Below are 12,743 nucleotides of genomic sequence, written 5' to 3' on the forward strand. Positions count from 1 at the left end.
GATGGGGAAGAGGGTGGAAGGCTGCAGTGCCACCTTGTAAGGACGTGATGGTGCAACTGAACAGGGAGGATTCGGGAATCCGGGCCTGTTGTGGGTGTAAAGGCAACAATAAGATGAGGTGTGGTTTTGCGGAGGAGTTTTACTTTCATTCTCAGAACGCTGGGGCCTTAGATGGTTGTGAAAAAAGCAGGGACATTTTCTGAGGTAGGGTTCTAACTTTTCCTAACATTGCTCAGAGGAAGAACACAATAGAAGGCAGGACAGCAGCTGTGGTCACTTAAGTTTAATCTCCCTGAACATGTGTCCTGGCCAGGAATCGATCAGTGACCTGCAGGGTCATGGGTTAACAGTCAACTACTGACCCACACCAGCTGGACTCTCCTAAGATTTTCAGGGATCCCATTGGACCTGTAACCAGGGTAGCAATGAGCAGTGGCAGCTCATGCTGGGCTACCCCCCTGAATCTGCACTCAGAACCTCCTTTCTCTGAATGCCCAGTGAGCTAACAGCAGCCTCACTTTGGCTCATTTATTTCCCACAATGTTTCTAGAGAGCTAAAGGGGCCACGCCTAATCTCTCTGCTGTTGCTTGTTCTGTCATAAGGCCTACATTCTTTTTCATTATCCCCAGCTTTAATTAATGTACCCTCAAAATCTTCTGAACTCGTGTTGTGAAATCTTTTCTAACATGAAGTAATGAACTCAAACACTACTGACCAAGCAGAGGCAGACCCACTGTAGGCAACTTCCTGTTCCCAAACAGTTATACCTGGCACATCTTCTATAAAGACAGGCCAAGGCATTATTTTGCTTAGAGGACTTGGAAGAAAACGTGATGCCCTCATTCACCTTGGCGCTGTTGACTCAAATCAATCTTAACACTATTCTTTTTTATTGACTTTTTTAGAGAGAGGGAGATGGAGAAACATCAATGATGAGAGAGAATCATTGATCTGCTGCCTCATGTGTGCCTCCTAGAGGGATGGAGCCCCAAACCTGGTCATGTGCCCTGTCCTGGAATCGAACCAGAGATACCTTGGTTCATGGGTCCACGCCCAACTACTGAGCAATGCCATGCGGGCCAACTACCTTTTTTATTGTAGTCTCTATTACAAATAGTCCCAATTTCCTCCATCCTCATCCCCCTTTGCTTACCTCTATCCTGCCCCCACCATTTCGAGGCCATCACCACATTATTGTCTATGTCCATGGAGTATGCATGTATGTATATACTTTAAAATATATTTTTATTGATTTTAGAGGAAGGGAGAGGAAGAGATAAATACATCAATGATGAGAGAGAATCACTGATTTCCTGCCTCCTGCACGTCCCCACAGTCACTCAACTGAGAATTGGACTTACAACCCATGTATGTTTCAAGACCAGGAATAGAACAGTGACCTCATGGATCATAGGTCAATGCTCAACCATTGAGCAACACCAGCTGGGCTATATTATTTAAAATAAAATAAAATGTATTTTTTCTCATTGATAGTATTACAGATATCTCCCATTTTCCCCTGTGCATACATTCCTTGGGGGATCTCTCCCAGTCCTCCCTACAATTCTCTCCTGGGAGATATGCCCATCTGTTCCAGTAAACCAGGCCTCTGGTCCCATCTTGTCCTTCCCCAAGGCCATTTGCTGAACCACATCACCTTTATTCACCAATGTCATTGGCTGGGATGCTAGCCTTCCCCTTGGCATTTTTTAAAACTCCATTACCCAGTAAGGAATGCGCCAACATGGGTGGAGCTAAAGGACAATTTTGGTGTCAGTGCATCATGTTAGGGCGGGACTTATTCCTTCCTCCTCCTCTCGGGCATTTTGACCTCTTCAGTTTCTTCAAGGACTCCCCGGCTTCAGTCCACTGTTTGTGATTAAGAGGAGGCCTAGGAGGCAGTGTCCTTGCTGTGCACCGGTGTGTCTGAGACTTTCTGTGCACCAACAGGCTGGGATTGGAGCCTCTGTGTCTTCCAGACTCTTCTCTGGTTAAAGCTTTATCTCAGCCTGACCCCATTTAACCCTCCAGCCTTGGGGACTGGCATCTCTCATTTAGGGCAGCCCAGAAAGCTGCATCCAGAACACTGAGTCACTCCTGGGTGACACAGAGTGTGATGGGGGAAAGAGGGCCACAGGCTGCAATGCCAACTTCTAAGGATAAGGTGATGGAGCTGAGCCGATGATGGGGCTCAGCCAGTGAAGGGGCTAAGTCGGGAAGATTAGGAAAACCCAGGCCGGTTTTGGGTGTAAAGGCAACAAAGAAGATGAGATGTGGTTTTGCACGAGGAGTTTTACTTTCATTCTCAGGACACTGGGGCGATAGATAGTTGGGAAAAAAGAGGGACATTTTCTGAGGTAGGGTTCTAACTTTTCCTGAAGTTGCTCAGAGGAAGAACAGACTAGAAGGCAGAGGACAGCCGCTGTGGACAGGAAGGAAAAGTCCTGTAAATGATAAGGTAACTGGCAAGATTGTGCACTGAGGACTGAGCTCTGAGATAATGTAGGCATCTCAAGATCCTGGACTGGGGAAGGATCAGCCTGGGCCCATAGATCCTGGCTGTGTTTGCCAGGCTCTCAAAAGACCATTTTCTTTCCATGAATTCTTGCAAATGCAGAGTGAATTAGGTGTACTGATTCATGAAGATTATTTTAGGGCTTCACACTCTTGTGGCTTATGCGAGAATAGTGTGCTGGGACTATCCGCTGTTCTTGTATCCCTTGGGCCTGGGTACTTTAAACAGATACTAAGACCAGAATCCTAAGAATCCTAAGGCTACGACTAGTGCTTCCTGAAGTGAACCTTCTTCCTGTCAACCAGTGTAGTGAGTGGGAGGTCCTCCAGGGAAGTGGTCGCCAACCATTTGTCCGCGACCACTGGTGCTCTGTGAGGTTGGAAAGGTTGCTGACCACTAGTTTAAGGAAATTTTTGGAGCAGTGGTCATCAACCGGAGATCCATGGACCACTGGTGCTCCATGAGGTCCTAAAGGTTGGTGACTGCCCCTCCAGGGCATGGGTTGCAGAATGTTCAAAGGCTTTATATGAATAGTGAACTGATTCAGGAACCAGCAGGTATGTTTTTTAAATATATACAACACAGGCGTGTGACTTCACCAGTGCATGGAGTCTCTATTCAACCAACTGATACACGTCAGCCAGGGCTGTAGATCACTTTAATATAGTGAATCATGGTCAGGTTGATAATGGTAGTAGCTCAGAAGGGACAGTGTGAGTCTAAGAACTGGCTTTCCTGCTGGGGCACTGTTTGTGGGAGGTGGGTGTCACAACACAGAAGAGGGATAGAAGTTGTCAAGTAGAGTTCGGGGAGAGGTAATCATTTTGCAGTGGTCACGGCCTTTTAAAATGAGTGGACCTGAGATTAACTGGAGGCTAAATAATTATTCAAACAAGATGCGACTAGGGCTGGTAGATATTAACTTCTCTAAACACTTACCAGGATTTTTTGTAACCCTTGGTGTGGCCTAACTGTTGGAAGGTGCAGTCAGTCTTGTGGATTAGCTTAGAGGCTTGAGTGGCCATCTGTGAAACTCACTGGGCATGATGCAGTGGGACATCGGGGCTGGGACTTGCATGGTGGTTAAATGAGAGATTTGGAAAGCCTTCTCTGAAGAACATATGCCAAGTAATAACTTGTAAGCCAAGGAGAGGACTATGGGGACTGGGGCTGAGGGAGTGCAGGTGTGAGCCAGATGTGGTAAAGTGTGATGTGCACTTGAAGAGGGAATGTGAATTGATGGCCACGGCACCCTGATACTGACATAAGAGTGAATGATGGGAGAGTCCATTTCTGGTGGTGTCTGAATGATCCAATAAGGTGAATTTTAGGGTAATTGCCTGTAAAGAGGGGTGTTTGGACACTACATTCGAGGTACAGAGCTTAGGTGCCATTTAACTAACCACCTGCCTTTTGTTGTTGGGGATGACACACTGGTTAATAGAAGTGAGATAGCATACATCAGTGTTATCCAGGCTTCAAAATCTCCAATGGCATGGGTAAGGGAGAAGGGTAAGAGGTAAGAGATTATGGAGATGGTAAACTATAATTTTGGGGACAAAAAAGGTGATTAGGAAACAATTTGTCCTCGTCACAGCAAATTTGCATTACCTTTGAAGTTGTGCCTCTGGGAACGAAGCTGTGTGAGAGAAGTGTTGTTCAAAGAACTCTGTGCAACAGGTAGTACAAAGCTATGGCCTCAGCACCTCGCGATTGGGGTCAAGAGGGTGAAGTGTGATGCCATGTATTTGGTGTCTTTGATAAACAATCTGAGGGTATTGCCTGAAAAGACCAGTATCAAATCACTATCTTTATGGCCAGCATCTCTCTTTATCCTATGGTTTTGACACCCACTCTGTTGAAAAATGTCAGTGTGGCATACACGGAGGTCCAGAGCTCAGGTATATTTCATCTGCTCAAATGCCTTTATTATAGTTGGAAGACAAAATGTCATTAGGAATATAAGAAGACAGTAGCTTTCATGGTATGAAGGCCTGGTATTTTCTCTGATGTGTGGAGTGGACAGAGCAGATGGATGTAGAGGGTGGAGTATGACAGATTTAGATTCTTAGGAGTGAAGCTGATGTTGTGCTGTACTGTCTCCATTATGACAGGATGTGAACTTTGAGGATGTGGCCATTGTCTTATCTCAGGAGGAATGGGGGCTCCTTGATGAGGCTCAGAGACTTCTATACTGCAATGTGATGCTGGAAGTGTTTGCACTTGTGTCATTTGTAGGTAAGACCTTGATGTTATCCCAGTGTCTTGACGTGATGACCTCTCGTCATTTATTCCTCAGTCATAGCTTTCTCTCTCCCACAATGAGAACATGGCCTCTACTCATTTTCCCCACTGTCCTGTCAAATGTGCTGTGGATGCCAGGGATGAGCTGGATGGAGAGTCCTGAGCAAAGGACTCCACGAACATCCGCTAACAACTGTTACCTCAAAAAGTACAGGAGTCAGAAAGTTAGGAATCTTGCAGTGAGCTTAATGAGTCCCAGCGTGCAGTTTCTATTTATGGGAGGTTGACAGTGTCCACATGCATGGCTTCAACTTATGCCCTCTTTCTCTAGGTAAAGGTTCTTTGTGGCAACCTGTGCCATGTTATGGTCTTTACTTATGTGAACCATGGGCTGTTCTTGTGAGACCTTCAATCAGTTTTTTGTTATATTCTCTTCCCTGAATACTATAGCTGGCTGTGTTGCTCTGGTCCAGTGCTAACTGCTCACCTCTTCGTCACCTGTTCCTCTGCACTGGTGCCTCTGCTGCAGTATTCTGCAACATTGACTTGTATGTGTTTTATGAGTTGCACATGTGTGCTATTTAGTCCACAAAACCAGCTACTCCTTTATTGAATTTTACTTGGAATAAGACCTAACCAATCTCTTGTACAGGTCATCCCTGTCCCCAGCAGACAAGCCATGCTGAATGCTGTTAGTTGAAGTATTAGCTGGAGATCCATATTCTAATCAATGTGGTGCTTTCCATTTTTGTGTCTTATTTCTGGTGAGGCTTCCCTGTGTTGTGATCTTCATTAGCCCAGAAAGTCAAAAGAGCCTCTTAGTAATCCTTCCTGCACATCTCTTCTTTTCTGACAATTGCATGGAACCAATGTGTGATGTGTAACACAGTTTTGCAATGGGACTTTCCATTGCCACCACATTGAACATTCATTCCCTTACCCTTTATCACTTTTCAGGTTGTTGGCATAAAATCGATGGTGATGAGGCCTGTTCTGATCACAGAGTATCTATACAAGGAGAGTTGCAGATCAGGGCTTCTAAGAAAGCTCCAGCCACCCAGAAGATCCATCTCTGTAAGCCATGTTTCTCTGTGTTAAACGGTATTTTGCACCTGACTGGTTCACATGCAACATACTTTGAGCAGAAAGCATTCTGTAGTGATGCATGTGTTGGAGACTTCTATTTTAGTGCAAACCCTCAAAACCAACAGAGGAATGAATGTGGACAGGGGCCCTGGAAACAAGCTGTGGACAGGGCTTCCTTTGTGAGTAGGTCCAGCTTCTACTTACCTTCGTTGCCTTCAACCAACATGGAGGTTGGAGAAGACTTGCAATATAATTCAGAGCTTCTCAACCACCAGTCCACTCTCAACACTGAAGAGCTACACTATGGCAGTGAGATTTCACTGGAATTTCTTGATGGAAAAAGTCATCACCAGAGGGGTAAGTGTAAAGACGCTGCCAGCCACAACCTGAAAGTTGTTCAAAGTCAGGGTGTCAGTTCTGGAGAAGTGATTTATGAGTGTAACAAATGTAGGAAAGTTTTGAGACGAATCTTTAACCTCATTCAACATAATAACAGAATTCACACTGGAGAAAAGCAGTATGAGTGCAGAGAATGTGGGATATACTTCCGTCAAAGGTCTAACCTCACTGTACACTCCAGAGTTCACACTGGAGAGAAGCCATATGAGTGTAATGAATGTGGGAAGTCTTTCAACCAAAAATCCACACTTACTAAGCACCTGAGAGTTCACAGTGGCGACAAGCCATATGAGTGCTGTGATTGTGGAAAATCCTTCAGTGATAAGTCTTACCTCAAACAACACCAGAGAGTTCACACTGGAGAAAAGCCCTATAAGTGTAGAGAATGTGGGATGTCCTTTCCTATAAAGGATCACCTCACTAGACACCTCAGAGTTCACACTGGAGAGAAGCCATATGAGTGTACTGAATGTGGGAAGGCTTTTAGCCAAAAATCTAACCTTATTATACATCTGAGAGTTCACACTGGAGAGAAGCCATATGAGTGTACTGAATGTGGGAAGTCTTTTAGCCAAAAATCAATCCTTACTAAGCACCTGAGAGTTCACAGTGGCGACAAGCAATATGAGTGCTGTGATTGTGGAAAATCCTTCAGTGATAAGTCTTACCTCAAACAACACCAGAGAGTTCACATTGGAGAAAAGCCATATGAGTGTGCTGAATGTGGGAAGGCTTTTAGCAAAAAATCTAACCTTATGATACATCTGAGAATTCACACTGGAGAGAAGCCATATGAGTGTACTGAATGTGGGAAGTCTTTTAGCCAAAAATCAATCCTTACTAAGCACCTAAGAGTTCACAATGGCGACTAGCAATATGAGTGCTGGGATTGTGGAAAGTTCTTCAGTAATAAGTTTATCCTCAAACAACACGAGAGAGTTCACACTGGAGAAAAGCCCTATAAGTGTAGAGAATGTGGGATGTGCTTTCCTGTAAGGGCTCAACTTATTGTACACCACAGAGTTCACACTGGAGAGAAGCCCAATAAGTGTAGAGAATGTGGGATGTCATTTTGTGTAAGGTCTAACCTCACTGTACACCTCAGAGTTCACACTGGAGAGAAGCCATATGAGTGTACTGAATGTGGGAAGTCTTTTAGCCAAAAATCTAGCCATAATAGACACCTGAGAGTTCACACTGGAGCGAAGTATTAAATGTGCAGGGAATGTTTTATTTTTCTCACTTAGTATAACAACACTGAAGGCAACTCTTTGGGACCTATTTTTCTGAATTTAAAACCCATTTAATGGAACATTCACTCTGATATATTCCTCATAAATTTCAAGTAAAGTGAGGCTTTAAGTATTTCCATTGTACTTGCTAACATGCCCAGATCTATTACCCGATTGATGTCACTGCAAGCATCTGTGGCTGAAGAGATTTCACCTAAACACCTGGCTGTCCTGAAGAGTGTACATCAGTCACAAACCCTGTGTGCTCAGTGGAAATGTATTCTGTGTTCTCACTTGTACTTGAGAAAATTGTGATTACTTCAAACTCTTGGCAGGATCTTCATTCCTTTCTCTCTGACTAGGGAATGCATCTGACCCAGAGTTTGTCCAGCTACTCATACTAAGCTAAGGAGTGCTACCATTTTCAGGGACATTGTGGGTCTCACATTATTCTTTTATGAATTATTTTACTCTCTTCTTCTCCAACCTGCAAACTGCTTTCTGTCCTCTGTTCTGGTTTATGATCTTTAGTAAAGGTGTTTTTTTCTTTTGAAGCTTTATTTATTTATTTTTTTAATTTCACTCTCTGGATGATTTGATAGAAAGTTGTGATCTATCATCATGGTGAGATGAACAGATATGGTGGGGTCTGGAACTTTCTGTGCTTTGTAAAGCATTTAATAATGTCAGAAAAACCACTCTTGGCCCAATAATGGCTTATTTTATACAGCTGACCAAGGCAATGAAATAAAGTTTGCATAACTTTGTGGTTCTAATTTGCAGCCTGGTGCCTCTAATGTAGGTGAGGTCAGTGGTTCCCCCAGAAGAAGAGTCCTTTTTTGTGCTGCTATCATTGTTCTAACATTATCCTCTGATGAGTCATTTTAGGTTCTAATTCACCAACCTACAAACTGCTTGCTGTCCTGTGTTCTGGTTTATGATCTTTTAGTAAAGGTGTTTTTTGCCTTTGTACCTTTAATTTTGTGGGTTATATTCACTTCCTGGGATGATTTGAAAGGATAGTTGTGATCTGTCATACACAGAGGTGAACAGATAGGGTAGGTTTCCAAACTTTCTGTGCTTTGGAAGACAAATAATGGCAAAAAAAAAAAAAAAATCACTCTTTGGCCAATATTGGTTTATTTTGTGTGGGGGGGTTTTTGTTGTTGTTTTTTAAATTTCTCCTTTTTATTAAGCTTAGAACTATATATTTTTTTTTATATTTTATTAATTTTTTACAGACAGGAAGGGAGAGAGATATAGAGTTAGAAACATCGATGAGAGAGAAACATCGATCAGCTGCCTCCTGCACACCTCCTACTGGGGATGTACCCGAAACCAAGGTACATGCCCTTGACCAGAATCGAATCTGGGACCTTTCATTCCGCAGGCTGACACATACTTTCTATCAAATCATCCAGAGAGTGGAAAAAAAAGCTACAAAAGAAAAAAACACCTTTACTAAAGATCATTGGTTTATTTTGTATTTCTGACCAAGTCCTTTAACGAAAATCTGCATAACTTTTTGCTTCTAATTTTTTAACCTGGTGCCTGTATTATTGGTGAGGTCAATGATCACCCAGAAGAAGAGTCCTTTGTTGTGCTTCTGTGAACAATATGAATTATATTCTATGTTCATAGTATGTCTTACATTCTGCAAAGGAGCCCTGTGCCATGATGTGTGAAATTTCACAGGCTGGTTTCATTTGTTATAACACTGTGAAGTGCAACTAATATTGGGACAAACACTGTTTTCCTAATGAGTGGAAGAGACGGCAGTATATTGAATGAAAATTGCCTCTTCTGACCGTTACCCACAAATGACCCAGTCCTGAAGCTTGTTTGTTCTTTTTGTAGCTGAAGTGATTGGTTGCGAAAAGAATCTCATGGTTTTGGGGATTCCCTGGGCCCCTGTATGGTGTTCACCTCAAGGTTATCACAACAGGCAGGGACTCAAAGCTAGAGGAAGGATAATTGTATAATTAGTCCCAGGTTGTGTGTTTTGTGACAATTCAGCATTCCTGATTATTCTGATGGCAGTAGTCTTCACTTCTGGTCAATATTTGCTGCCACAGGCAACAACAATTTTTCTCAGGAAATGAGGAGAGAGATGGTCGTCTATATAGAGGTGCCATCTTTATTCTCTAACAACAAAGGGATATCTATGTTTTTATTTGGAACCATATTTTAAGACTTTACTTAGGTGTATGTATAACTGACATGCAACGAAAAGCACTTTTCTAATGTGGACTATTTGGTGAGGTTGAACATACAAAAAAGCTCAGAAACCATTACTTGTGCAAGAACCTTCTCTGTTACCCATACCCATGGTGGAGCAAAAGTATGCTTACAGTTGTGAGTATGCAAAACACAGAATTTATTTTCTTACCCTAATATATAAAAACCCAGGGTCCATAACAGCCACAACAACCAGATGCCTGACCACTATGTTAGAGAACTGAGGGAGCCGGTGGTGATTAATCAGTGGCAGCAGTGACTTGCAAGCGGCTGGAAGGCAGACCTCTTGGTCCCTCTTCCTGGCCCTCACACTCCAATGAATCAGCGGTGGAGGCATGGCAGAACTGGGGACTGGCTCCCTTAGTAATCCTGCAGGGTCAATCTCAAGAGGACAGGCCAGGCACCAACGGACCAGTGCTGCTGGCCTCCTGGAACTCGGCCTCAGGCACTGAGGCTGCTTCCCCTCCCTAGATGCGCAGCAGCCTCGGGTGGCAGGGGACTTGTGGCAGCAGGGACAGGATCGGGAGAAGCGGGGCCCGTTGGAGGGCAACCTGTACTCCCCACATGGCCGGGTTGGCTGTGAGTGCTCCTGATGGCCTGCAGGCTCCACTTGATCCCGTTCACAGAAGAGCGGACACCACCTCCATTCCACAACCCCACTTCTTCAGTCCCACTTGCCCTGAGGCGCCCTCCCAAGATGTTTCCTGTGAGGCCTGTGGCAAGATCCTGCCCTCGGAGCGCTGGCGGCAGCAGTGAGCGCTCCTGATGGCCCACAGGCGCTGCTTCAGCTCAGCCAGTTGGCTCCGCTTGGTGCTGTTCACAGAAGCGCAGGAGGCACCACCTACATGCCACACCTGGACTTTGATCAGTCCCACTAGCCCCGAGCTGTTTCCGGGAAGACCCCACCCTCAGAACACTCCTGGCTCCTGAGGAGGCGGATGGCACGGCAGGCAACATTTGGTGGCCATTATTCTGCCTACCACAGTATGAATCAGGAAGAATAAAGTAAAAGGGACAACCGCAACAAACATTTAAATCTGGAAGGAGGTTGAATGTGTTCTGTGCCTTAGCAGCCCGGGGCCATTGCCCCTGAAGTGAACCCTAAGCCAGGAGTGAGAAAAGCAAAGAGGCACCAGAGGTTACCCCACAAAATCCCCAAAGGTGCCTTGTTAATGAACTATGTATCCCTTGAAGTGGGAGCAAAGCTGGGGCCAAAAACAAGAGAATTGATCTACAAAGGGCTCTAATCCTCACATTTCCTTCTCCACTCCGCACAGCTGGGCAGCTGCCCCGCCCCTGTCCCAACAAATACAAAGGTTCATTGTCCTGAGAGGATAAAACAGGGTCTCTAACCCAGGACACAGCAGGACAACTGGGAGGGGCATCCCTGTGACCCACCAGTGGCTTATTTGACTGCTCCATCCTGAATGCTGGAAGTCTGCCTCCTGTCCAATCACTTGGGGCCCCCTCCCCTCTGGCTCCCAGACAGTGAAGTCAGGGCTAACCGTGACACTCCAGAATTTATTCCCTGCAATCTCTGACTGTATTTTTTTTTTAATATTTTTATTGAGGTATTATATGTGTACATATCTTACTATTACCCCCCCACCCCACACCCACACATGCCCTCCCCCCCCAGAGTTTTGCGTCCATTGTTTATGCTTATATGCATGCATACAAGTCCTTCGTTTGATTTCAAAACTCCCCCACCTTTCCCAAACTTTCCCCCTGTAATTTGAAAGTCTGTTTGATGCTTTACTGTCTCTGTATCTATCTTTTTGTTCACCACTTTATAATGTTCTTTACTATCCCTAAATGAGTGAGATCATGTGGTATTGTTCTTTCATTGACTGGCTTATTTCACTTAGCATAATGTTCTCCAATTCCATCCAGGTTGCTGCAAATGATGAGAATTCCTTCTTTTTTATGGCAGCATAGTATTCCATTGTGTAGATGTACCACAGTTTTCCGATCCAGTCATCTGCTGACGGGCACCTAGGCTGTTTCCAAATCTTAGCTATTGTAAATTGTGCTGCTATGAACATAGTGGTGCATATATCCTTTCTGATTGGTGTTTCTAGTTTCTTCGGATATATTCCCAGGAGTGGGATTGCTGGGTCAAATGGGAGGTCCATTTTCAGTTTTTTGAGGAAACTCCATACTGTTCTCCACAGTGGCTGCACCAGTCTGCATTCCCACCAGCAGTGCACGAGGGTTCCTTTTTCTCCGCATCCTCGCCAACACTTGTTGTTTGTTGATTTGTTGATGATAGCCATTCTGACAGGTGTGAGATGGTACCTCATTGTTGTTTTGATTTGCATCTCTCGGATAATAAGTGACTTTGAACATGTTTTCATGTGTCTCTTGGCCTTTCTTCTGTCTTCTTTTGAAAATATTCTGTTTAGGTCTGTTGCCCAATTTTTATTGGATCATTTATCTTCCTCTTATTAAGTTGCATAAGCTGCCTGTAGATGTTGGAGATTAAACCTTTATCAGTGATAGCATTTGCAAATATGTTTTCCCATGCAGTGGGCTTTCTTGTTGTTTTGTTGATGGTTTCTTTTGCTGTAAAAAAGCTTTTTATTTTGATGTAGTCCCATTTGTTAATTTTCTCTTTAGCTTCCATTGCCCTAGGGGCAGTGTCAGTGAAGAAGTTCTTGTGGCATATGTCTGATATTTTGTTGCCTGTGGATTCCTCTAGTATTTTTATGGTTTCCCGTCTTATGTTTAAGTCCTGTATCCATTTTGAGTTTATTTTTGTGTATGGTGTAAGTTGGTGATCTAGTTTCATTTTTTTGCATGTATCTGTCCAGTTTTCCCAACACCATTTATTGAAGAGACTGTCTTGACTCCATTGTATGTTCTTGCCTCCTTTGTCAAATATCAACTGAGCATAGTGGTTTGGGTCGATATCTGGGTTCTCTATTCTGTTCCATTGATCAATATGTCTGTTCTTGTGCCAGTACCAGGCTGTTTTGAGAACAGTGGCTTTGTAATACAGCTTGAAATCTGGTATTGAGATCCCACC

General features: G+C 44.0%; 1 protein-coding gene across 1 annotated transcript; it reads left to right on the forward strand.

The window, feature by feature from the left end:
• Positions 1-4,006: 4,006 nt before the first annotated feature.
• LOC114229609 (zinc finger protein OZF-like) lies at positions 4,007-7,460 on the forward strand. The gene is given in 4 exon segments (XM_054712882.1): positions 4,007-4,015; positions 4,631-4,750; positions 6,455-7,158; positions 7,327-7,460. Coding segments are annotated over 4 exon segments (966 nt in total). The 3' UTR covers position 7,460.
• Positions 7,461-12,743: the final 5,283 nt, after the last annotated feature.

This window comes from Eptesicus fuscus, chromosome 24, assembly GCF_027574615.1.
Source record: "Eptesicus fuscus isolate TK198812 chromosome 24, DD_ASM_mEF_20220401, whole genome shotgun sequence".
Lineage (NCBI taxonomy): Eukaryota > Metazoa > Chordata > Mammalia > Chiroptera > Vespertilionidae > Eptesicus > Eptesicus fuscus.